The sequence below is a fragment of the Corvus kubaryi genome, unplaced genomic scaffold (assembly GCF_017639235.1).
Source record: "Corvus kubaryi isolate FWS band 111438036 unplaced genomic scaffold, C.kubaryi_AGA036_p1.0 37382, whole genome shotgun sequence".
Lineage (NCBI taxonomy): Eukaryota > Metazoa > Chordata > Aves > Passeriformes > Corvidae > Corvus > Corvus kubaryi.
Genome location: NW_024581124.1, coordinates 5,607,770 through 5,635,567, shown reverse-complemented (window position 1 = coordinate 5,635,567; position 27,798 = coordinate 5,607,770). Strand labels below are relative to the sequence as shown.

The window sequence follows — 27,798 nt, the reverse complement described above, 5'->3', positions numbered from 1 at the left end:
CCCGACCCCACATTGTTCCCGTCCCCGCGGCCGGCGCGGCGCTGCCCGGCCCGGCCTCCTCCCCTCCCTTCCCGCTGCAAACTTCGCCGCCCGCCCCGGACCTGCTCCGGCCCCAGCTCGGGCCCCGGCCCCGGCTCGGGCTCCGGCTCCGACTCGTAGTCCTCCTCGTCGGCGCTCGCAGACATGGCCATGGCTCATGGTGGGCCCAGGCGGAGCCGAGCTGACATGGCTGGAGCGGCGCTGCTGGCGGAGCCCCGCTCCCCGCACACACACACACACATGCAGGAGGAGGAGGAGGAGGAAGGGGGGCCGTGCATATTCATGCCAGGCAGCCAGGAAGGGGCTGGCCCTGCCGGCACGGCCAATCGCGGGCCGCTTCCACACCGCCGGCCTGCGGGGACAGCGGGCACCGCGCGGCCGGGGCACCGCGGCCGCCCCCCGCACACGGCGCGGCTGGGGACGGGGGACTCGGCCGCCCGGCCGGCAATTAGCCCCCCGCCGGTAATGAGCCCCGCGATGTGCCGAGGGCCGGCGGGGGCGGGCCGAGGCTCGGGTGTGCCGAGCGGCGCTGGGCGGGGAGGATGCGCGGCCGCCCGCGGGGCGCTCGGCGCTGCTCGGGCTGCTCAGACAAAGGAGACGCGCACAGACACACACACACCCTGCACCGCGCTACCTGCCCGCTCCACTCCCGCTGCGCGGGGCGGGCCGGCAGCGGGGAACCTCCATCCCTCGGGGGGAGGAAGGCACCGAGCAAACTTCGAGATTGCAAGCGGCAGAACCAGCGCTGGGCTAAGACGAGGCGACCCGGCTTGTGGAGCTGCTCGCAGCTGGTCTCACGCTGCTTGCTCCCTGTGCAGGCACCCGCTCTTTTACTTGCTCCCAAGGAACCATTTCTAGCCCTACTGTGACCATCCTGACCCGCTGCTGGGGTTTCACAATGAAATACTCTCCCCGCAGTGTGACATGTTACACACTGGTCAGCTGGGGGACCTGTTCTGGATCCAAAGGTCCCAGGGCCAGCACCTCAACACGGACACTGCCTTCGCCCTCCAGAGCCTGCAGCTGAGGGTCACAGGCCTGTATTTGAGTGCCGGAGATTTAAAGTTCCCATTGGATTTATGGGCCTGCTTTCAGGGGAAATCCCGATTCCACTCAAGTTGTTAGGATTTTGCCTCCGGCTCCTACGCCCACAACACAGAATTAAACATGAGATTAAATATTTGCATGTGCTGAGCAACCAAGAAGCCATAAAGAAGCACATCTAATGGTCCTTCCAATCAGGATTTTTGCCAAACTAGTTTCAGCTCAGTTCCCTGGTCTGAATTACCACATGGCACAACCACTTTGGGTAGTTCAGAAGAGGCAGCAACAGGCAGGAGCTGGCACGGGAGCAAGGAGCAACACAGCCCTTGTGACACCAGGATCCACACTTGGTCCCTCAAGTTTAAGTAACAAAACACAGTCAAACTTTAAACACATATTTACAGGCAACTGCTGATAAAGCCACGTGAATTGTGTACTTATGCCCCTTCCTTATTTTCAATACATTAAATATCCATTGTTTGTTGTACTCCTGTCCTCTTGCCAACTCAAACTTAAATGATGGGTAGGTGATGGTGTTCTCCCCATCCTGCTCATCCACCATGCCTGGAGCAAAAAGCATTTACTCACAAAACATGATGGGGCTCCCCAGAAGGCAATGGGATGTGCTCAGCCTGTCTCCTCAGGTTTCTCTCTTCCCCCATTGTGTTCCTACACAACCGGAGCAGGAGCAGACGAAAGCTGAGGCACGAAAGGCATGTGCCTAAGGCCTTGGCTTTCAGAATCACAAGGTAATATCAGAATCCAGTGTTTTCTGGAGGAGAGAGGAAGGGGGGGATGCATCTCATGACAGCCCTACAGTGGAGAGTTTCAAACTACGAGCAAGAACGTGGCTACAGCCATGTTTGTGGTGCCATAACACACTTGGTCTGCAGCAGCAGCAGCAGGAGGACAGGTGACATCCGGAAGGAAGAAGCCTGGTCCCACACCTGCCCACAGGCAGACCAAGTCTCCACTAGCCCAATTCCCTGCGAGGCTCCGTGTAACCTGGCTCACACTTGTTTGTCCCTCCAGCCTTTTGGCTCCGTAATCCAGACGAGAGAAAAAAATAACTTGTGACATCCCCCAAGGACAATCCACCAGTCACACCACGGCAAAATGTCATTCACAGCAAATTAAATCATGATAGAGATCATCCTACTCCTCTCAATCTGCAAGGCATTCCAGCACTCCTGATGTTGGCACTGGCCTCTCTGGGCTGCAGCAGGTTCCTTCCCAATGTAACCCACACCACCCTCACTCACCCCACAGCCAGCCCTGCCACCTGAGAGTGTGGCCACACTGCCCTTGCAACAGCACCACAAGTGACAAATGAGCTCTAATTACAGAGTCTGAGTTAGGAGGGAAATCTCACACATGCCAAGATCTTGGAATGGTTTCCCAACACTAGGTAAACTTTGCCGAGGTGGTGTTTAAAAAGCCGGGATAGGGTATGATATAAAATAGCAAATTGGGAATCAGCAAGGGGGAAACAACACAATAAAATAATTTTTTGTGATTATAATTGCTCTCAAAAAACCTCATCCTGTACAAGAGCAGCTAACCATTCAAAGGAATATTTAATACACAGAAGGAACTATTAAGAGAGCATTTTCCAGCTCAATTCTTTCAGCTTGTCTACACTAGAGAACACTAAATTACAACAAATAGTGAGCAACCCTTGTGTGAACACCATCTAGTTGCCCAGCCTGGTGGAGTTTACAACAGTTTAGAACACAAAATAAGCAGCAGTGACCCCAGTCCTGCCTGCAGTGGCAGAACTGTGTCCATACTTCAACTTAGTGTGATACAGTTCAGTAATAAATAACATCCTTAATTACGCTGCTGAATGAGCCGTAGTGAAAACTGCATGAAAACAGACAGCACCTTCTATTTTGAACTGTTGCTTTGATTGCACCTCACCTGAAGTCATATATAAGTCTCATCAATATCATAATCTTCTCCACAGAAACCAATTATGTTGTCACAAACTGAGACAATAACCTCAAGCGAAGAATAAACAGCAGGAGCAGATGAGTGCCAAAGAACCAGATTTTATTCTCATGCAAATATCCTTAAGTAGTAAAACCAAGATGGGGGAGGACGACTACAACCCCTGTGCTGTACTCACTCACTCCTGAGCATCTCCTGTACCAACAGATTGCAGCTGCTGCTGCCAGCGCTGAACAGGATCCGTGTTTTCCTATGACACACTAGAGTTTATGATGCTCAATATGAAGTGAAATAAAGTTTTTTATGTGGCACAAACACACCTTTGATTTAACCTTCCCTCGAAACTTTTTATGCACCTTTACAGAGTATTATATTTAGCTGGTATTAGGAAAAAATATTTACACAGAAACAACTGGACACACAACCTCAAGCTGGTTGATATGCAAGTCTTTGAAAAAAGATGTTGTGATGTGAGCTGCTGCTGCTTTCTGCAGGCCAGCACACATGTTTTTGAAAAGGAAACCCACTGAGATGTTTATGAATCACAATTATTGACCTGTATCAGAATAAGAGAGTTACCTAGTAGCTTTCTAAGGTTCATTGTTTTGGTGTAAGTGTCCATTCACATGAAATATGATCTTAACTGTTGGGCCTGGGCAAATTTCATGACACTTTTCTCAAGAGTTTGAGAAATATTTCAGTTGTATTCTCAGCACCAGCAGTGACAGTCTGACAGCCTAAATACCCACAATCTTACTACTTCATTTCTACTTTATCTGAACTATGACATAAGAGTTGTCATCAGATACACTGAGTATCTGTCACAATCTTTTCAATAAACAGTCTGATTGATCAACCTTAGATCAAATAAAGTAACACAAGATTAAATAATATTGACTGCTCCCTCCATGCAATGCTACTGATCATACTTCCCTAACCAGTGTCCAGCACTGTTCCAGGAGAACCAAAGGCAGCAAGGGCTGTACAAACACCTCCTGAAGGAGGACAACCTTGGGCTACTGCGGCAGAGGAGCAGCACCCAAACAAGCAAGAGCCCAGACAGAACATGCTGACAGTAACTCACTCACTCATAAGCCTTAAAATCCAAACAACCCTCCCCAAACCCCAACACCCTGTCATGTTAAAAAAGTAATAAATAAGACTGCAGAGTGGTGAAACATGGACTTCATCTATCACACAAGACAGACTCTTCTCTGCAGGAAGAGCCATGACATGACTGGGACTATGCACTGGGAAATTAGGGAAATCCTGCTTTGCTTCCCTCTACCACAGAACTTATGACACAAAGTGTTTCCACAGCACAGTCTGTGTCTCCAAGAGCCATGTTCTGTCAGTAAACGCAAAAACTAGTGAAGGAGGTTCCTAAGAAGATAAGCAGTGACTGCCATGCTGTGGAGGAACATGCAAATAGATGTGGCTGATAGAGTGGATTAACCGGAATAGGAAACCTGCTTTCCTGCAAGAGGCTCAGTGTGCTCTGACACACAGCACAGAATGCTGGGAGACAGTCAGCTGTGTCCAACGTGTGGGCAGCAGCCTGAAAATCCAGAGACCAAACCCAAACACATGGTAAGCAAAGGAAATGCTGAAGTGCAGTTTGCCTATGAGGGCTCATTGCTCATTGTTGTCAACTAGAAACTTGACTTGGATTTGTGGGGAAACATCCAGGACTAACAACTAAACTACACTAGGCTAAGACTCACAGCTGCTTTGTTTTTATTGGAATTTACCCATATATTTTGTTATATTTGTTATTTTCAGAAAGGAGAGCACTGCTGTCCCTCTTCTATCTGGTCCACTAGTGCCTGCAGGAAAGTCGTGAAGTTGAAACAAGCCCTCATTTATATTCTCAGCAGACTTTAATTTCAGTGTGCTGTGGAACTAAGAGGAAGCCATCTTCTTGGGGACAGAACATACAATTCAATTTTGTTCTGAAAAGTGCATGCAGGATTAATGTCCATAATTGCACGGCCTGTACTGTGGAATGACAAACGCCTTTCCCGCCGCTCTGCCAATGTGCTTCGATCCAGAAACAAAACTATTAACTTTCAGATACCTAACTCAAAGCATGGATTGTTTTGATGTCGGGGTGCTGGAGAGCACAAGGATGCTGGAATTCTTAAACCGGGTTCAAACTTAGCATTTGGTCTGGTTTTGTTGGCCAGCTCAGCAATGAATGTAGGCCAAGCTCCTGATGATAAAATCTAAGATCTGTCAACTCATTTCACATACATTATCTAAGGAAAAGGTCTTAAGACTACAGCAGTTTTCATCAGCACTTTTACTGTTATGAAATAAAGAGAAAGCTTCTGTCTTGAAAAATGGCAGTCAAGGCGTAGTTGGGAAAAATTCGTATTACTGAATATTCGTGTCTATGGTAGAAGAATGACAATGGGGAGGAATACATAAATCTTCTCGTGTGATACCTGGAGCACAACAGTTGGAAAACAGAGATGTCTCTTCATTTTTTTCCCAATCCATTTAGATTTCTAGTCAGAGTCAAAATAGCTCTAATTTACCTGTTTGATGTATTAATCACATAAAGGCATTGGTCAGATTTCAAAGCAAGTGGCTGAGTGTCGATAAGAAGTGAAAATATTAAGTCAAAGATGGAAGATTAAGAAGGTGCTCATTCAAGTCTTTGCTATTTATAATTACTCCCTGAAGGGACACAATATTTCAAGTACAGCCTCTTGAGGTGAGAAATAATCTGTCAAGTCACCAGGCAAAGGTTTTAGAAAAATACTGAAGCAAAAAGCAGTGAAGCTCTTTCGTAGAGTCACGGAGTGGGTTGGGTTGGAAGGGACCTTCAAGACCATGTAGTTCTAGCCTCCCATGGCATGTTACATATGATACACGTACACCAAACCCTGGGACTCCTCGGGTCTCCACCGAGCTTCTGCACAAATGAATTTGTCTGGAGGACTAATGTGTGTAAGAGACTGAAACAGTGCTCAGAAAAATAAACAGGTCAGGCAAGGAGCTGCCTTCCTGGGCGGCACTGCCCCGGGAAAGCAGAGGCTTGACAGGAACTCCCAGTAGCTTCAACAGCTTTTACTCCTTTGCACAGTACCCCAAGAAACCTTTGGTTCTGGTGCATCAGGTTTTTTTCCTGCCTCCAAGTGTACTTAGAAGGGGAAGGCCTTGGTTTCGTATGTGTACGGCTACTGTGGGAAGTCCCCTAAAAAACAATATCCCCCAAACCTCAACTATGTGGTTTTGTGTCTTAATAAATTTGTCAGGAGCCAGAACTGGGGTATTTTTCTTGAATGCATTTCAGCTCTCTCCTACCACATGGCATCTACTATCATACAGTGTAAAAGAACACAAATTATTCAAAATTATTTAAATCACTGATTCCAATCACAATTTAAATCAGTAAAGAGAAAAACAAATTTAAATTGATTTAAATCCTCATTTTCTTTTGTACTTGTGTTATTTTCTGGGAGAAAAGTAATTATTAGCATCTGATAACGATGAAGAAATGCCTGATTTGCAGTAGATTATGAACTTTATAATCAGGACTTTTTATCAACAAAAAGGATTCACAATACACACATATTTGTATATGCAAATCTCCTTGCAGACTACTGGCATTTAAAATTGTTGTTGACACCAAACAGAGTTCAGGCTCTGCTGTGTGGGATCACTTCAAACACCTTTAAGCTGGTGCCTGGCAAGAATGAAATGTGACAGTTTAAATCTCCTTTTTGCTCCTGCGCCACTTGGAATGACTGATGGAAAACTTATTTGAATCTCAAGCAGAAAAATACACCATACAACAACTCACCCAGAATCTCAACCAGAAAATAGATCATACAACAATTTACACAGGATTATTTTGCTGTCTTATCTACCTCTTTTTATCCTTCCCAGAATTTTTCTAACACTAGATAGACTCAATTTTCACTTTAATTCTTAAGTGCTTGTTTTTAATTGTCAGTATGTGCTTTCTAATACATTTGTATTCCCACAGGAAGCACCCTGAGTAGATCTCCAAGGACTGGCCTGTCTTAGGGAATCTGGCAGAGTTTTCCCACTGCTGCTACATGGAATGTTGCTTTCCTGGTGGTAGCCCCCGGGCAGGCTCCTGAAGCTGATGCTGGTTTGATGTTGTGCCATTTCTACGTGCTCAGATCTGTTTCAGACACACCACTCTGGTTAAAACACTGATTGCTGTAACGAGTCCCTCACTGCTCCTGCTTCTCTGGGTGGAGCTGGCCCAGCGATAGCTATGGCAGGAATTCTTCGTAAGCAAGCAAGTAAAAACTGGAAGCACTTATTCAAAGGTTTTCAGGAATGTTCTTTGTCCACCTCACACCTCTCCCCCTGAACTGAAAGAAAATCTGATGTAAAACAATGCTCAACACTTCTGAAAAATCACATTGGTTTCAAGTTAATCAAAACACTCCATTTAATGCTTTACCCCCTAATTTTTGCTTACAATTGAATTTATTGTGTCCACTGATTCTTAGTCCATTTACTTACTATTTCTTAGGTTTGATCCAATGCATAATGTCACATAAAACTGGATCCATAAATAAAGGAGCTATGTTACTAAAAACTAGTGGATTTTCTTCTCTTCCCAGCACTTTTAAGGTGAAACACCAAAAAGAGGGGAAAAGGTACCATGCAGGAAATGGCAGCAGACACGTGAAAGTACATAGGGACATCGACAGGGTCCAGATCTGGAGATGGTGGCTAATCCCACTGCCTTTTATTCTTTAAAATACAGGTTCATTCTAAAAATCTACCACCCTTTTCACAACAGCTGTCTACTGTTCTTCTTGTGTGCTCTTTGGTTCAGACTGTGAACAATGATCAGAAATCTTATTTCCAGCCTAAATCTATTTATAGTATGTTTATAGTCACTTCATCCCATGCCAACATTGTCCATTAGCTTAAATAACTCTTTTCTGCCCCGATGATTATACTCCCTGAAGTCCTTACACAACAATCATCTCCCCTTCAACTCTGCTGGGCCATGCTGAACCATCTGTCCTGCCAGTCCCTTCTCTCAAACATCACATCTTGAATATATGTGATACATTCACCCTCACCACAAAACTACCTATAATGAAACTAGAATTAAAAAAAAATGCTCAAATATATGTTTTTTGTACCAGAAAAGGCTGAACTGACTTGTGATTTTCAACTTCAAAATAGGGAAAAAAATACTGAAAGTAATGGGGACGTAAGAAAATCCTTGACAGCAGAGATGAACAGAGACTTCATTCAAATTTCCCAGAATGCACCATACAGAGGGCATGAAGTGTATTTATGATATTAAAGGACAGATCTGAAACAACATAAGGAAGTACTTATCTACACAGAGCTTTATTAAACCGCAGGGGACACTGGCACAGGATGCTGAGGAGATCAAAAAGATCAACAGGTTCCACAAATTATTAGGTAAATTCACAGAGGGGAAAAAACTTCTACCGGGGGACACTAAGCAGAAAAGATGAAGATATAATCTTCCATCTTAACGGGGAAGATAAGCAGAGGGAACCTCTGTATTTCTGCTTTGTTCCTAGGACTCCTTTAATGGCGGTGATGGCACCACCAGGAACAGGACAGTGCTACAAGGACTGTGTGCTGGTGGAACATGACTTTCCTCAGCCACAGGAATCAGCCTTTTGCTCTGCCTCTCACAGATTAGTTCATATGAGTTAATCCTTCTTTTTCAGATCCATGGATGTATCTGTAGAATTCTGCAAAAGTAAAAATAATGGGGTACAAACTGAACTGCTGTAGGACAGAACTCACTAATGACAGAAATGAGATGCTGCCATCCCAGAAGGTTTCTTTCAATGCGATGCCCACCCATGACCATCCCAACCCAAAACAGCAACAGCAAAAAAACCAGCCTGAGGGAGGCCTTTCTTATTTTTTTCAATGATCACTTTTTCTTCCTGGTTCTCATGCCCTGGTACAGAGCTATGAACATTATTTGCATTGCCAATTGCAGGGAAACTTGTGTTTAAAAAACCCAGTAATCCAATCAAAGTTTCAGTTTGTGGCCTTTAGTAATTAATAGTATTCCTTTAAATAAGAACATTACCATTTCCTTATTATACTTCTCAGCTATCTTCTTTTAAAATCAACAGGTAAAAATTACATGGAGAAAGAACATGAACAGGCATCAGAGAAACAGCCACATATTGCAGCACTGTTAACCAGCTACTGAAAATTACAGCTCCATCTCCTGCTCACAGCCAGACCTAAATATATTTGGACACTCGCTCTCATTGCAAATGCAGTGGCTTTAGTTTTGTGCCAGGTAAGAGAGATGAGAATCCAGCTCCCAGTCTGCATTTCTAACTCTTCACAGAACAGGAGAGTCCAAACATATTTTAGTTCTTTATAGCTGTTCTTCATAGACAACTAAAGATCTTTATCACGATAAAAACAGAAGGCACTGCCACAGAGTGTAATTGCACGCTGCTGGAGTTGACTGTTTTCTTCCAGAAATAGGAAATGGTTCAAAAAATGTGGTTTCTGCTTGAGCCATATTCTGAGTTCCTTAAATAAAATACTATCCCTAATGCCTGTGCAGATAAATGGGAACTCTGGTACTGTAGGGGTGAGCAACTCATGGGAATGGGTTTCAAGACTGGGCTTGGAAGTCACCAGCTTCCTGCACCAGTGACCAGCCATGAGTTGCTGCAGTGGAAAATCAGGTATAGGCCCTGCTCTCTGTTCACACCACCCAAAAGTTCATGTCCCAGGGATGGGGTAGAAGTTAGTTGGGATGATTTCTTGCTTCTCTTTAGTTGCTTAAGAACCCAGCATTTGAAGGCACGCCCTTTGGACAGCATTGCATAGCGGGATTCGGTCAAAGGGTACACTTGATGATCCTGGAGGTCTTTGCCAACCTTAATGATCCATGATTGCGACCCCCCAGACAACACTGAGCCCTGCACCAAGTGAGGAGAGGCCACTGCTGCACAGCCCCCGGCACAGGAAGGGGATGGGGGCTGCACATTCACAGCTGCATCCGCGCCAGCAGCCAGTGGGAAATGTCCTGCCTGAAGGTACATGAACTGTCAGTCAGCCATCAGGACAAGCAGGTTTCAAATATCCACTCAGTCCCACATTCCTGATTCCTTCCACAGGCCTAAATTAGGATTGTTGTAAATATCCTAAGACCCCTGGCACTGGACTGTTTTCTCTTACTTTACAGCTAGAAGAAAAAGACAGATTCTTGCTTCTTCTGAAATAGAGTTACCAAAGGGGAAAAAATAAAAAGGTGCCTAAAGGAGAGTAATTATTGTGCTAAATAATTACCAGTAAATTATAAGAAGTACAAGCGACTCAAAATAGCTCCATAAAGATGAGTAAATATGATCTGAAGAGGTGCCTATGAATCACACTTCATCTCTCTTATTACCACAAAATAATAATGGTTCGTACATTTTACTACAAAACTTTCTGCTGAACATGCCAGATATCTTTATAAACATTAATTTCACCTCCCAGCCTCCCAGATGGGAAGCCCCATCTCCCCCTGGAAAAGCTCAGGGAGCAGGAATGTGCCATTCACCTCACACGACACAAGGTGCTGCAGCAGAGCTGGGAACAGGCACAGACCCCGGCCTCCCATTTTGTGCACTAACCACAAGATCATCAAATGTCACCCAGCTATTCCATCTCCTCACTAAACCATTGCTGATTATTACTTCTGTTTCTTTTCCCAGCGAGTCATTTTCTTCGTCAGGGAACTGCAGCGTGCCTGGCAGCCCCAAATGCCTTTGGAAAAGGTGGACAGAGCGATGCGGAACTGCGGGGCCACGACACAGGGATGGGTCTTCCCTGTACTTGGTTAAATGTCCTCCCCATTACACCTCATCCTCTGTCAAGTGGGATTTGAGGTGAATGAACACATTTCTTCCCTAAACCTCAGCACAGGCTTCAAGCAGCCATTCTGCAGCTCTGTGCACACTGCTCACGTCACACTCACAACACGTAAAAGAAACTGACTCCGTCTTAGAGAGAAATATTATTTGCTGCTTCAAAAATCATTCAGGTTATCAAAGGCATGTTCTTTCAAAGGCAAGTCAACGTAACCAAGCTCGCCCTTCCCCAGCTTGGGTTACTTACACAGACACTCCCTGTCCCTATTCCAAGGATCTCCGACTTCAGTCAGAGTTCTCTCCCTCTGCTCTTTGCTTTTCCCACTCCATCCCTTTTCAGTACTTGCTTCTCTCCTAATCCTGCTCTCTCGCCATTTCTAGTCTCCTCCCCTCCTTTCTTTACAGTCATTTCCATTTTCTTTGAAATGTTTTGGCATTTAATGCTGGCTTTATTCTTCCTTCTCCATCTGCTGCTCTTGTCTTTCTAAATCTCTTCTGGAGCCTTCTCTTGGGAGAAAGCAAGAGATGTACTCTGTTCCATGTACTACTACTTCTTTCTGGATTTCAGTTCCCTTCTTTTCATTTATGCCTTGGAATCAGACAACCCCCCTGTCCCAGGAAGCTGATACCAGCTACCACATCTCCTTACAGCCCCACAGTAGCTAGTACTGTGCTGTACTGGATCTCCTGCTCCCTTTGAACACAAGGATTTCAGGGAAAGCACTGGGAAATATCTGCCATTTCTCCTATAAATACTCAAGAGCAGGACTGCAGAAAGTAAAATTACTGGTCGATTTTACTCCTCTGCCTTGTGCTCAACATTTGTGGAATCTTCTGGCCATGAACACTTGCTCCACCAGCTACAATCCATTTTCCAAGGGAGTTTCCCCCTCCCTAAGGGTTTTTCTTCTCTGTAAAATCTTCTATTTCATTATCAGGGCTTACAGGGAACAAAGGCGAAATAACCAAGCTTAACTGCTAAAACTGCTTTTAGACGAATCTCCCCTATATTGTCTTTCCCACAGATTTTAATTTGGGACTCAAAAGGCTCAGCTCTAAGATGTCTCTTCCCAGCCTGTTCACTTGGCCTCTGTTCCCAGGAAGGGAAATAGCTGGAACGTGGAAGATGACAAGGACATTTGCCAATTAGAAGCACAACAACAAATTCCTCTTGGGAAATGTGCAGCCCTATCTGCATGTGTACCTTCGAACTAAAACATAAGACATAACAAAAACTGATCACAGATTAAGCAAAGCAGATATGAAGAGAATGGTGAAAGGATTTTTTCTGCTATCAATTTTTATTTCCAAACTTCAACCTAAAGTCTGACTTTCTGTAAAAGTTTTCCGTATATTTGTTATTAACTGATATGTTTGTTATTGTCATGCCAGTGGGAATGATGCCTCCTAAAAGTTTTTGCTTTCAGAAGGGCTGAAGGAAAATAAACACCTGAAAAAAAACCCTGCAAGCCAGCAAGATGGATTTTGCAAAAAAGGGTAAGATTTAAGTCACAAAAATTACAAATCCTTTACAGTTGCAGTTATGTTGCCAATACACAGAAATAAAATAGAAGAAATGAAGCATTTATCAAGGTTCCAAAATAAAGTCAACAAGAACATTAACAAATGCCAAAGCTTATAAAAGCCTCAAAGCACTCAGACCCTCCCTTCTCTCACAAGCTCAAAGGAGAGTCAGTTGTTCCTTAGTTTTATTTTATATGTTTCACACACCACCTTTTCTCTGGTCACAGAGATTTTGCTTTATTCAAAGCCTAGAATATACCTGACCATGGAATGAGCAGCAGCCATCGAACCAGTGGAGTGGAGAATCCCACACCTATTTCTCAAGGTTTTCCACTGTTGTTTCTAAACAAATGCTTTAAACACAGCATATTCTCATGGATTTATTACAAGCTAAAAGGAAAACGTATTTAACAAGATACAATTCCTCTGAAATGTGCTGAGCCAAAACCCAAAAAGAAGCACAAGAGGGAACGTGATGTGCTCATCCTGCCCCACTCTCCTCTGGCAGTTCCATGTCTATGGTCTCCTCCTTCCCATCTGAAAGCAGCCAATTCTCATGGCTACATGTGCCATAACAAGTTCACCAGCACAAAAAGTGAGAACTGAGTGAATTACTTTCCCTGACAATTATTTGAAAGGAATCTACAATGGTAACAACGACAGATTTTCAGATCGAAGTCTGATTTAAGCTGACCGACCCCTTCAGCGTTTCTAAAGAAATAATGGATTATAAAACTAATTCAGTGAAAAATGAAAGTAAAAATAGAAGCGATGAGACATCTTCTAAATAAGCAAAGCTGCTTTTACAGCATGCTGAATAACTGGAGTGTGGTAAACATGCCACTGTTATAAATAACAACCAGCCTTTTGACATTGTTCTTTCGTTAATTATTTCAAATTCCTTATAAGCCTTAACAAAGCAAACCTCACGGTTCTCCTGCAAAGTGAAAAGAATTACTGCCATGTACAAGAGGAAAAATTAGGATATAAGGACAGAAATCAATGCTTCAAAGTTACAGGGGCACATTGTACACAGCATTAAGGGAGTCTCATAGTGTAAGAGAAAAACCATCATCTAGTTCAGACGAGAGTGCTCCCTAAGTGACTGATTTGTAGCATTTACACATCATTTAATTTTACACAAAAGGCATCAAAATTTTTAGATTTAACCATAATTAGTAAGCGATCAAGACATATCAAAGTTTTATACTGCTAAGTAAGGCCCAGACAAATTCTTTTTAAATGGAAACTCTAATGATTTCTCCCTGGCGAGGCACTTTCTTGTTCTGCTTCAAGACTTAATCACAAAACCATTGAAAGTAACATTTTGTGTTAAAAATGCTAGCAGCTGCCAACAGATTATACACAGCACTTTGTCAGATTATAGATAAATAAACACCAGACCAGGCACAACAATGGTTAGTAAGTAAATGTGTCTCATTACCTTTGTGGTCTTCTTGGGCCAGCTGACCACAGGGACACCCGAAATGGCAAGATTTTGGTCATCATCAGCGTGTTCCTTCAGTATGTTCTGTTGCAAATGAAAAGGCCTCTATTAACCAGAGAAACGTTTCTCCAATTGAAGAGTGCAGAGACCTACAGAAGACAACACTCTGCTCTGATGACAGTGACAAGACCTCTGCAAGTTACTTTTGCTTCCAGTTCCCACTGAAACTCTCGCACCTGTTAACAGCCAAGATGCGAAACTTCTTGCAAAACAGGCAGCAAAATCAGCCATCAATCATCTCAAATGTTACAGAATTCTTTAATATTGGTGTGTCCAAGACCGGTGTCTTACCAGTATCACCTCTCTGCCTCAAACTCCAGGTCATTAAATCCCAACTGACCCCACAACTGACCCCTTCTCTCCTAATCAAGGCTACGGAAGACCTGAGAAGCACCGAAGCTCTGCCCCTGTTATTTCAGCCATCACAGGGCATCAGGTGTGTAGTCTGGAGCAATGCTCAGAAGTTTGGTCATTCAGGTAAGCTAAGAATAAAAATGTACTCTGGAATCTTTCATCTTTTTGCACATGGCAATCCAAGAGCACCATCATTCCCACTGCCCTTCCTTCCCCTGTAGTTGGCAGAGCTGCTGGAATCTAGTTCCCTTTATGTGACCAGCTGAAGCATTCAGGCTCCTGAGTGTTCACTAGGAAAGGATCTGACTACGGACAGCATTAAGGGAAAAAGATTGATCTCCCCTCCCTTCCACCCCCACCAAACCCTTTCCTTTGATGCACTGTTCTAGAAATTTCGTGAGTGGGTTGCACAGGCTGACACAGCTTCCACCACTGTGAATCACTCCCATGACCAGTAATTCAACACAGAGGTGGTAAAACACTCAGTGATGGAGCTGGGAATAGTCCACACTCGCCTCCCATGACTCCCTACATGCTCACTAATTTAGCTACAAAGCTCTTCATTTGGAGTTCAGGTGGCTAAAAAGGAAGAAATGAAAACAAAAAAACAAGTCAAAAGGAGGATTCTGCTGTGCTGCTGAAAACTGAAGGCCAAATCAGCACTAACAGGTTAAAGACCAAAAAAAAAAAAAGCTCCAATAGAACAAATGAGAACTGCAGGTTGGGAATTACCTCAACAGAATAGTAGGAGATGACCCCAGACAATGAAGTTCAGTGCTGCTGCTCCAAGTATATGAAAAAAGCTTAATTAGCCAACAACAGGCAGCAGGCTCTGTCAGTCCCCAGTGCAGCACTCTAGTAATTAGTAATTTCACACACTATACAAAAAGAGCTTAAAATACAGTAATTGTTTTAATAGGGAGTGCACTTGGAATTCATCTGTAATCATCCAACTAAAGCCCGGAGTGTGATGGCATGTTCCAGTCCCCAGGAGCCCGAGTTTGGATGAGTGTCCCTGGGGCTGACTTTCTCCCTGGAGCTCAGACAACCTGTCACACTCAGCCCAATTCCCCAGCCTGCGCTTGAGTGAGAGCTGTGTTAGTAACAGACAGCACAGCCCCAGCACAGCGCTGCTCCTTCAGACACCACCACACCAGCAAGGCTGGTGGTGATACTGGTTAGGCCGAAAGCAGTGCCAGTGACCAAAATGAGCGATACCAGTACAAGCCCAGTTTCATCAGCCCGGTGCTGTGGCTGCACTCAGGAGTTTGCAAAGGTGAGGAGTAAAACCCAGCTTGCCCCAACCTGGCTGTGATGCAGAGTCTGTATTGTACCTGCTCGTCCAGTGCAACACCCAACAACTTTTACACAGGGACTAATCATTGGCAAATTAACTCTTGGCTGAGCTGAGGTGAAGTGAGCACCTCTTTTCTCATGTCCTTTTTATTTGGAGAGAGATCACTGCATTAACCGAGCTGTGACCACATTCTCAAAGTTCAGTCCTAAAAACTGAGAGCTCTTTTGTACTCTCATTGCAAAGCCAAAATTCTCCAGATCAAGGAGGCAGCTTGAGAGCCATAAACAAAGGACAAATTAATCCCTTTTTACTTTGCTACTCTTAGGTTTGAAAGCCTGTAAGACAGAAAACCTTAACATTTCCACTAACGACTGTCAGAGACTCGGAGTTCAATGGAAAGCACAGTACATTCCAAGAACTTGGCAAGGTAATGAAGGTTTCTTGTTATCATATGTATCACGTGAAAATATTATCCAAGGAGAAATGTAAAACTATGGCAGCTTATCATCTGAGGCAGCTGAAAACAACGGCTGTCTGCGCAGCAGAGCCGCAGCACAGCCACAGTTGCGCTGACTGGAGCGTCAAGTGTCAGCTCACAACAGGCTGGGGGAGGCAGGGTTTTGTTCACCTGCTTAAAAACAAGAAAAATAGATAAAGAAAAGCCATGGGGCTCCAGTTAGAGGAACAACGTGATGCTCTTCCAGCACAAGGCGGCCCGATTCATTACACTTGAGGGCTGTGGTGACAACAGCAGGTATGAAGGGAAGAAGCTGATTAACTATGTAAGAATTCAGCTTAACCATTAATTTCAAAAGCACAGCAAGGAACGACTCCCCTGAAATGCATTCAGTAGAGGGAGGTTTTTTCTGTCATCAGAATGAAAAGGGGGTAAGATTTCTTGGCAAGAAAAAGTAAGAACATATTTCAGTAGACATCATCTGTCTTGCACAAGAATCTTCTCCCGCTGCCAAGGAGTTGCAGATATTTGACAACCTCTGTTCTTCAAACTGAGTTTCTTCTGCTCTAATGGACTTCCACAGGCCCTTCTGAAGAAGGGCAGTGCTTTTGCTTTGAAGTGGGGAAGATCTGTGGCATTACTAAGAGGCAGATCTCACAATCCTGCTCCCCAACAGCAGCAGAGGAACTACCATCCTGCTGGTAACACACAGAAGTGCTATGTGCAGAAATCAGAAGCTGCACACAGGTGAGTATCCCTGGCAGTGTGTTTAATGTGTGTGGGGCTGCACAATCAAAGGTCTGCTCAGCTTTACCTGCCCTGTGATATGGGGTGCAAACTACACCAAGGAGTACGATGGTGACCTCTTTATTCTTTTCTTCATGCATAAGCCCACCACGGCACTGCTGCAGCCAGCAGGGATTTAATTCCCTGTTTGGGCTGAGGGAAGAACTGACCTGCTCTCCAAGAAAGGCCTGTTCCACTCTGCAAATAAGCCTCCCTTGTGCTGCTGCACTCCATCGATCACAGTGATAAATGGGTGCTCAATCTGCAGAGGCAGCAGTTGGCACTTTTGGATTGCTGTGTCCCCACCAGACAGGCACAGTTAGTTTGGAGCTTAGATGATGTGTAAGGAATTTACACTGGCTTAGTTTACTTTTCAGTCTCCCTTCTCATAAGGAAAATAAATTACTTTACTTCAGACAGTCTCACCTACTTGACATTAAATAGCTGTATATAGCTGTGGTTGTATTTACCACTAAGAGCAGTAATCCAGTCACCCATCCTATACTGTGCTCTTGCTCAGCTGGGAAAGCATGGATTCTTTGTGAGCTACCTCAATTAGTTCTGTGAAACTTCACATCACTGAATAAAATGGTTTCCTTTCTCCAGTTTAACTATCCATATCCTGTTTTCTGAAAACATTAATTATCTTCCTGAAGCACAAAGACAGACCTGAATGTCATACAAAAAAAGTTCCTGAGTGTATTTCATTAAGAAATAAAAGTGCTACAATAAATGCTGATTTATTTGCTTCAGGAAGAAACTTGTTTAAGACTTTGCAAGGAGAGCAAGAGCTTTCAGACTTTGTCAGAGCATGTTCTTGCTATGCATTTGTTAAAAATAACTCTCAAATGGGTGCACTAAAAGGATACTTCTAATAGGATGCATTATTAATAGATCACATGCCCGAAAGTTGGGTTGCCCATGAAATAAACCTTGTTAATACAGCCAAATACAGTCACAGCATGGGTCATCTGCATGGCTTCTGAAGGATTCTTGCCTCCATTCAGTCACACAGCTGACTGGTGCTCTGAGTATTCATCAGGGTGAGGTAAAGGGGCCAGGCCTCTGCTCACTCCACTGCTGATGCTATCAGCAACACCCCCACGTTATTATCTGTACAGGTTGGAAAATTAGCAGCAAAGTAAAAGGGAACATGATTCAGTGGTCAAGGAGATAAATACCATTCTGGAAAATGGACTGTATTTCTTCCTCTGCCCTTATGTCTCTATGTGGTACAGGGCAAATCTTTTAAGTGGAGTTTCCACAGGCTGTCACGTGAATTGTGTGCTCCTGCTCTTCCTCATGCCTGGCTTGGGATCTGGATACTAGAGATCAGAACTCCTGCTCTGCAAAAATGTTAAGCCACTACAGTTTCAATATAATTAAATTCATCTTTTGCACTTATCATTGTTAAATACACTAACTGTTCTGTGGCACATAAAGCCAGCATCCAAAATTACTTTTATCTTAATCTCTCTGCACCCCAGTTCCCTGTGGTAACGACAGCTCATCCATTACCATGTGTGGAGCACAGGGTGAGGATCCCTGGGAACGTTCATTCACCCTGTTCAGCTGAGAAGCTGAACATCAGTACCTGATGGAATAGCAAGGATGGAACAGCTGCATCCTTACACCACAGAACACAGGGATCCTGCAAGGACCATTATGCTGGACGCATGCTCAGAGGACTAAAATCTGTCACTTGGCAACTCCTCCCTCAGCACGCTCCATCCTTTGAAGGTAAAAGCTCTAAACACACACACTTGGGTTTGATTATTTTTTTTGAAGCTGAATAAACTGAATAAAACAAACCTCATGCTCTGAGGAGATCAGATGCTTTGGCTCCACTGCACTGCTCTCTACCACATCAACGAACACAGTGGCAGAAAGGAGTGATGGGCTGTTGCATCCAGGGTCCCAGAAGCAGATGGGAATGGGACACACTTTGTCAGGGGCTGCCTGTGACAATTTGCTGATGAGACAAGAAAGGGCCTGTGCTGGGAATCCTGGACTCCCCTCCTGACCTGGGAGGAAATGTACTCAACTGCCCCAAACTGCCCCCATTCCTTCAGAGCACCTGGGAAGTGGATTGTGCAACCACAGGGAGTTATGGACGAAGATGGCTGTACGGGCTTTAATTAATTTACTCTGCCATACTGACTCCCACTCTCTGGAAACTGGGGGCTGGCTTATACGTGGGCCAATATTGTAAAAAAGATGGGTAAGGAAGTTCTTCAGTAGTTCTTTAGACACTGTTCAAGAAGATGTTTGAGTTAACATGGTTTTGAAAAGGTCTCACTCTGGCTAATCAGTCACAGACTGGCCAAACATCCAGAGGTGATTCCAGAAAAAAACAATCCTGCAGCGTGTCTGATGTTTAGATGTGGTCATGGGCTCTTTAACCAGCAGGGAACCATCAGTATCCAGATGTTGGGCTACATCCTGATGGTTACAGTGTGTGCTGGCAAGGACAGAAAGTTTAGAAGCAGGCAGTTTTCAGAGGTGATGGAACATCAAGCTGCACACAATAAACTGGCAGGTGCTCACTTAATACCAGTTACAGCACAGTATCACCAAAAAGGTGCTATTGGCCTTTTTTAAAAATGTCCATTTGTAGTTCTCCATCTCTGTAGTCAATGCATCCACTGCTCTGGAGAGGAATAAGAAAACAGATACTCCCACACTGAGCTTTAAGCCAGATTCACATATGGTACCGTGTTCTGGGGAGATGTCTCACAGCACTCTGGAGTATGTCATCAAAAGAGGGAGCAGAATCCCACTCGGAACATCTGCACCAGCCATTATATGTTGCACCCCTTTCTGGATTTTTAAGTGAAAATTACTCTGTGCATCAAGCTTGGAGAAGTAACATGACCATTCTTTCTGCTTCACCACAAATTCAACTCCTGGTCTTGAGGCTTCATTTTGATTTCTGATTAGAAGATGACTGATCCCAGAGCAAGCTCGTGAATCTACATCCACAACTTTGAGCAGGTGTGTCCACTTCCATGTACAAAGTGGCTGATTTTGCAAGAAGAGAATTTTTGAGCTCTCGTGGTTTACCAGAACGAGTGCAGTGTATCACACTTCTGAGCTCCAAGATCAGGGAATATGGTTCCACTGCACATTGCACATGTTCAGCCTTCTTTAGCTGGCTTTGAAGCCTTTCTAAGCAGCTGTTACACCACTTGCACTAAGAAAGTACAGGCTCTCTCCCCATTTACCATATAAACATGTGTTTTTCCCCTCAGATTGTGCCTTACAGAGCTCTTGTGTATAGAAAATACATAACTGAAGACCCATACTGTTCACAGACTGAAAATCCACAAAGAAGTTGTGTCATTAGTGAGCACTCACTCCTCACACCATCTCCAAAACCAGTATATTGTACCAGTGGAGAATAATTATCAACCTATAGAGGGCAATGGAGGAAAGGAAAATGAAAAAGGTGAAAGAAAAAAAAAGCAACTGGAAGCCTTAGACAATCTATCTTCTGAGCTGCAATCACGTATTTACATTTTGTATGTGTCAGCTAATGAGGTGTACACCAGGGAGATACGAGACCAAAAAGGGCTGATTAAGACTATAAATATAAACAGACTTTTTGAGGTACAATATTTACATGTGGAACATAGTAAGTGCTGAATTATGAGAGGATATAAACTTTTGGCCACTACTGTGACAGTCAGAAAGGACTGTGTCACTTAAATCTGGCTGCAAACAGGAGCCAGAGACAGCTTTGGTTCAAGGAATCATTTCCCTGTCTGTGGCAGAGCAGCCTGACATGAGCTGGTCACCACACACAAGCTGCCACCCCTCTGCAGAACTTTGCTTTCTGCTTTCCTGCTGACTTCTGTGCCCACAGAGCAGAGTTTGTGTGGATCAGCAAGTTATCACACCCACCTTCATGTCCTCCAGGAGAGCCTGTGGGTCTTCAATGCCTTCTGGAACACACTTCTTGTTCTCTGGGAGAGATTCAAGCTTTTCCACCAGGGCTTTTAAACCTTTCAGTTCAAATTCTGTGAGGTGAGTCCATTTGGTTGAAACTTCTGTAGCTGGAGACCCCGTGGGTGTTTTGGGATAGTCCGTCGGGGTTGTTGATTTTACGCTGTCATCTGACTCATTAGACAAAGTTCTTTTTAGGTACCTCATTACTGTGGCTTTTTGTTTCCTCCCTGCAGCCTCCTTCCCTTCCGAGTGCGTGCTGTTGGGTGAGGAGGAGCCATCCACCAAGGATCTGGAGTTCTTATCTACGCTGTCATCCTTCTCCTCCTGGAGATGGGCATCACAAGATTCTTCATCCATGTCTAACCACGAATCTGATGAGTAGCTGTCTGTGCTGCGTTTTCTTTTTGCATCTGAAAGTTAGAAAAAGAATGCTGAATTTTTACCCACTGTAACCTCACAGCTGAAGCACTTCTGTACCACTGGGGCCAGGTGCTGCCTATTTCAAAGCACACTGGAGAATGGTTTAGTGAGTATGTGACAGGAATGGGCTTTATTCAGCTGATTTTTAATTTTTTTTTCTTTGAGGGGGGCGCTTGTTTGTCTGTTTTAATGCTGGTTTTCATTAACATCTACTCAGTTCAAATGACTGGGAAACATTTAGGGAAAAATTATGCTTTCTTCAAAGCTTCAGTCCTCTATGCCTTCAATTAGGAGTAGGCAGAGCTCTGAAGTCACACACAATTAATTTTCCCACAAATCCGAAAAAGACCAGATTCGGCAGCTTTACAGCTTTAAGAGGAGAGTTAGCACAGAAGGAGGAGGGGGAAATGATGAGAGAAGGCACGTTAAAATGCTGTACATCATCATTCTTCCAGGAACCCTGCACAGCACAAAATCAACTCCTCAATACTTTTCCTCTCTGCAAGCAACTAACTGTTGATAAAACAAGAATCCCCAGTTGTTAGTGCATGAATACTCATTGCTCTTCTGAGACAGAGGATTTCAATTGTGCTTATTTTACGACAACAAGACAAAACACACTGAGAAACACAGAGATAGTCACAGCTACATGCTACTGGTTTTCTTAATGCCATTCCCAATACATTCTAGGTACTTCTCAGGAAAATTTAAAGGCAAGTTTCTGAGTCTAAAGAACTATTAATCTTAGTTTCCCCCTAAGAGCCCCAGTTGTTACCCAACTCCGTGCAATCAAGCAGTGAAAGCAATGTAGGAAACCAGTGGCCATGGTTCCCTCAAGCACACATCTTTTCTTATTTATTAGACACAGTTTCCCTTACTAAGTGAACAACATTGAATGCAGGCTAGCAACAGCAGGAATTTCTGTGGAAAATAAAGTTAACACTGGCAACACCCAGTTAAGTCAATGTGAATTTTATTACTGGCTGAAATGGGTATGAGATCAAGCTGCAAACAAAAACACACTGCGAAGGAAACAGAAGTCACACAGAAAAAGTGAGAGAACAATTAATGAAAAGTTCCTTTCACAGCTTCCATGCTTTGCAGTGCAGTAGGTTTGGATTAGGACAATGTGAACCATGCTTAAGGAAGGATTAAATGGACATTAATGAGAAAGCTCAGCATCCGGTTGTTAAACAGGGAGGTTGAAAACAAATGCTGGAGCCCAGTTCCAAGCTGTAGAATTCCTCCTGATCACAGAGAAGCTCCTTGTCTCGTGCACAGTCTGTACCATCTTGTCCCAAACACACTGGTCAGCTGGGTACCAGAGATGCCACAGGCAGTGGCAGTGTCTGAGGGTAAGCTTGCTCAGCCTGCCTGGCTGCTCAGCTCTGCAGTTCCCAACAAAAACCCTGCAAGGCCAGGTCTGCTCTGTGTGTTACTGCCCCAGAGATACGAGTTGGTCACCTCACACTTCTCAGGGTAAGTGTGCTGCTGCTACAGGGTCTGCAAACATCCAGCATCTCTGTCCTGTCTACTCCTTCAGACAGGCTTGTATTTTTCCTCAAAACCAAAATGGCCATAAAATGACTCCTGAAAGGCAAGTTCAAGCTGAAATGCCTGTCAAAAGATGGCAGCCACAGAAAATACCAGCTATCAGCAAGGCAGGGTGCAGCCCAATCCAGCTCCATCCACAGGGCAGGGTAACTTCCTCCCTGCAACCCTCCAAAAATGCTTCATAGATTATTTTGTGTGCTGAGGTGGTGGCATCAGCACTCCAAAGCAGCTCCTCCTCTCTGCTCTGTGCTAATACACCCCCATACTTCTCTTAGAAAAATAAACAGGATTAGAAAATATCTTAACCAGAACATTTAAAACCCACTCAGTTATCCAACTTTTATTTCACACTGTTTTTTCCTTTGTCCACAGTAGCAAGCACACGTACCCACCTCAAAGGCTACATAATCAGCTTATGTCATTCTCCCATTTTACAACTGAGGAAACAGATGCTTGGGAGAAAGCACGATTTGCTCATTGTCACACATCAAATCTAGGGAAAAACCAGGAATCAGAATCCAGGCTCTCGGATCCAGGGCTGGAGCCCCTTCTCTGAGCCACACAGCCTTGGTGAGCTGTTTTACAACTGACTGAAGCACAAAGCCCAGCCTAGATGGGAGAAAATGCCAGGCATCAAACAGGAGAGGGTGAAAGCAGATACACATCCCTACGCTGCCAGGACAGCGTCATTAACAGAAAGTGGTATAAATCTGCACAAAGAAAATCGTGTTTCTGTCCTCCTATGCTGCAGCTCTGCAGAACAGGAACTAATGGCTGTAACTGGGGCAAATCACAAGCGTAAATAAGGCCTAAAGAAAACTAGGGAGATCATGTTATAGAGGTGTGAATAATTTACTCCAAGTAATGCTCTGGTGCGAGGAGGAAAAGCTTCCAAGAGAGATCTCCACTTTTTGTCTCTTGCTCTAATCTATGGAAACAAAAGGCAGGAGAGGAGTGGAGCACCAGAGCATACTGGGGGCCTATTCCCACGAGAAGCCAGCACATGGAGGGGGGCCAGCAATTCCGTTCTGCCAGCTGCCACCGCGTCCCTGCCACCGGCTGTCAGCACCAGGCAGCCCTGCTGTGCCAGCCACACCTGGGCATGCACAGGCAAACACAACTCACATCTAACCCCAAACAAACCACCACCAAAGCAGTGCCCTGTTCTCTGCATGCCTGGCAGTCACCTCATGCCTTGCCTGACTTTCCCCTTGGGCACAGGGCTTGCTGCTAACCTGGAGTGTACCAGGCTATTCTGGAGCACCAGGGGATTACAGTGCTGGTGCACCACCGGATTAAGAGCAGGCTGCTCTCAAAACACAACAACTGTCTGCTACTGCTGCTAATCTGAAAAAAAAAAAAAAAAAAAAAGCAGCCAAGGGAATCAATAATGGAAGGATAACTTCAAGGTGAGGGAGATTCAATTTTGTGTTTTCAAGTGTTTTGTTGTAATGCAACATGCCATGATTTTTATTTATTCATTTCAATGAAAACACTGTCTGACAGAGTTACTGTGCTGTGAGCTGAGGCCCTACATAAGCATAATCTGCATTTACTTTGTTGAGGAGTGCATTTTAAGCACTGTACTACCAGGGCTCCGCTGACTTGGAGGTTTCTGGTTTATAAAGTCTCTCTGTGGGAAGCAGCTCCTGCTCAGCTCAGCTGTGTTTCTGAGTCAATGCACCAGTGAGTCCCAGGTCTGAACCCCAGTTTCAGAGGGGTTATCCAGTCTGGGCTCCCACACAACTTAGTGCAAAAAGACCTTCGCCCCCTTCATCTCAAAGCAAATAAAACCAGCTCATACAAACCATTCTGTGATCTAGCTCAGTGAAGAGATGGAGCAGCACAGACTTGACCACAGGACAGAGCATTAGAAGTCTTTTTTTCTATAGCAGTTCACTTCCCTCTGGTTCTGGGCAGATCACTTAACTTTCCCCACAGTTACCCACTTGTACAAGAATAATTATACGCAGTTTCTTTCCTTGCTGAAAAGCAGCTTGCTGTATTACAGAACTTAAAAGAAAGGGTTGGGGATCAGGCATAATTATGAAACCTTTCTTAACTCTTTAGAACAGTCCAGTGTGTAGTGTCTACCTTGCCAACCCCAGCTCCCAACCCTGACACTGTGACTTGGGAGCAGCAGTTGCTATCAATCTGCTAAAGACAGCAATGACATTTTCATTAGCAGAAAAACCCTGAGCATACTGGAAATGTATCACTGCATGGAGCACCCCACACAGGAACCACTCAATATACTCAGGTACCTGTCTATCATAAGCAAATCTTTTCCATCCCCTGAGAAGGGGGGAAAAAAAGACATGGTTCCTTCACTGTGCCAGAGGGCATATTTTCAATATCCATCAGGCTTAACATACAGCTAGAGCCATCCTGTTAAAATTTTAGCAATGGGAATCTTCAAAGCTGCAGGCTACAGAGAAAGCACGTCTCTGATAGCCCAGGATCTTCTCCCAATTACTCTTTGTCAGCTCACTCTCAACATCCATATCTCACTGAAGGTCAACTGTAGTTGAAAACATCCAGTACAGACTCATTCATGATAAGAGTAAAAATAATGAAGACATATCCGCCCTGAAAAACAGCACACGTTCAAATCTAGTAGGAAACCCAAACAGGCTCCCTTCTGATTTCAGCTGGCAGGACAAATGTCCCAGTTGAGAGAGACAAGCAGAAGAAAAAAGAAGAAGAGATTGTGTGCTTTTACAGCAGCCTGTGACTGCTGTCATGTCATCATTCCCCTGAGTGTTTGCCCTCCTGGGAAAGATCTGAGAAAGAACAGCCTCACACACTGCCTGGGAGGACACGGCCTGGAAATTCATTCTGGGCCTGCAGCATGGGGGAGGAAGACACAGCCATCATCTTCCACCTCATTTAGAGCTGGACTCACATTTTTATTTAGGGAGTGGGAAGACTCCAGGTTTCAGCCACAGAGGTGGGGTTTTTTCCTGTCTGAAGTTTTGTGAGTGGAGACATTTAGAAAACAGAAATACAAAGAACAATATAAATTGCTACACCAGCACACAAGTGTTGGGACAGAGGTATCTCAACACAATCACACAAATACACTTTCATGAATAGACAGTGTCTTGAAAGTCACTCTGAATTTAACAACCTTCATGTCAAAGCAAATAAATACTATAACACAGTATGAAAAGTCTAAAGACATTCTTAAAATCCATATGCTGATGAACTCAGTTTTCTATCTTCTCCAAAGATGCTCTTTATCAACACAGTAATTTTTTTTTTTTTTTTAAATGCAGGAGAACAGAATCTCCACCAATTCTATGAAAACTACTCCCTTGTAGATCCCAGAGACTGTGAGCAGTGTCCTGCACTCTCTCTGGTTGATGTCTCCTCAACTAATAATCACTTTCTTAACTTCAGAGATCCACTATAACCACTGTACCAGAAGCTACATAGGGAAAGAAAGCAGCACAACTCGAGGGTGAAAAATAGCCAGTTCTAGCACCCAAAAGGAAAGGCAGAAAACAGACACTTAGAACAAAATATGTCAAGGAAATTATTTTTTAAAAGTAGGAGAAACATTTCGCTTATTCAAGAGAAATTTCTGAAAATGAATACAAGTATGCGAAGAATTTTTTCTTAAACCAAGAAGGACAGAAGACAATTAAATCTATTGAGGGGTTTGAGGAGAAGTTAAGTACTTTGCTTCATTACTCTTTAAGGAGAATAATGGGAAATTCTTTGTCAAGGGATATTCCCTCATGGGAAATCAAGAAATTGCTTGCAGATAGAGAAGTCCCTAAAGAACAGAAAATTTAAGGACCTTTGCAGCTCTGAAGAAAAGCTTAAAAACAAAGAGGTAGGGTTTGGAACACTGGTGTCTTTAGGATATCCCATCCCTCAGCAAGTGAACAAAGTCAAGGTAGAGACTCCACAGGACAAACCAGTTTAACTCAAGGGTTACAGTTCGTAGAGATTCAAGTCAAGAGGGTGGGCACAGACCGGTTAAAAGAAAAGCAAAGGAAGCACTGGAAACAGTATTACTCACACAGAACAAAGCAATGCAGTTTTGTAAAGGTAAATAATGTACCTTTACTCCTTTGAATTTGGCAAATGCCAAAGTGAAAGATCCAGCAGTATAGCAGACCTGATAATTTGAACCACAACCCCCACTAAGATAATTAGTTTAAGATTAAGTTTCTGCCAAGAAATAAAAACAAAACCCCAAGTTTCTGACGAAACAAAAGTATGCATCTGTCTCTGCCTCCAACTGAAGCCACCGTAGGTCACAAGACCCTGACAAAGTCACCACCAAGCCCTTTTCCAACTAGCCAGGCTCCTTTCCCTGAAACCTTTGCAGCTGGCACTCTTTGGTCATGCAAAACAGTCCAGTTCCCTCTAGACAGCGGGTATCTATAGCTCCCAGTGAGCTTTTATATGACTGGAATATCTCCCAGCTAACTGGACTGAGGCACATTTTGTGGGGATCACCAAACCATTATCAGTAATTATGGAACTGGGCTGGAATTCACACTGGTGATTTAGCTGGAAAAGGTCCCATCTCAATATCCTGAACCATCCACTCTCCACATCTAATTTGTTCTGAAATTACACGTCGCTGATCTGGCACCCCCGCCCTGCCTGCAGGACCAGCTTCTTTCCATGCCAGTGGTTTAGACAACAGGAGATTGTTCCTTATTTTCCAAAGAATGCAGTTATCATTTTCATCACTGCTTTCTGAAGAGCTGATCCAAAGGGCTAATTCATCCTTTCCTCCTTTAGGATGATCTTATGAGAAAAATTCCTCTGCACACAGAATTTCTGCTTAACTAGCCTTTCTGACCAGGGTCTCAGAGCTAAAATGTGAAGCACCCAAATTCCCAGTGACCCCAGGAATTCCCCCTGGCCTATCTACACAGACTATTAGCTCTGTCAAATTATTCTTGGTCAGTAAAACTCACTGGAGAGTGACACCTGCCCATAACTTCTTCAATCCCTTCTACTAAGAATTGTGCTCTTAGGTGAACATTTCCCTCCTCCATCCAGAGCCTGGGGCAGG

General features: G+C 44.2%; 1 protein-coding gene and 1 long non-coding RNA gene across 9 annotated transcripts in view; both read right to left on the bottom strand.

Moving 5' to 3' along the window:
* The window catches only part of LOC121667930, a 982-nt gene extending 793 nt beyond the window's left edge, over positions 1-189 (bottom strand). Inside the window, exon 1 of the long non-coding RNA XR_006017196.1 lies at positions 102-189. This is a non-coding gene — a long non-coding RNA (uncharacterized LOC121667930). The remainder of the gene's footprint in view (positions 1-101) is intronic.
* The window catches only part of KDM2B (lysine demethylase 2B), a 108,326-nt gene that overhangs the window by 25,633 nt on the left and 54,895 nt on the right, over positions 1-27,798 (bottom strand). For all 8 annotated transcript variants that reach the window (XM_042035116.1, XM_042035117.1, XM_042035119.1 and 5 more), the window contains 2 exons: positions 20,739-21,193; positions 13,879-13,965 (listed from right to left, as the gene is read on the bottom strand). In XM_042035116.1, the coding sequence (XP_041891050.1) occupies positions 13,879-13,965; positions 20,739-21,193 (542 nt within the window). The remainder of the gene's footprint in view (positions 1-13,878; positions 13,966-20,738; positions 21,194-27,798) is intronic.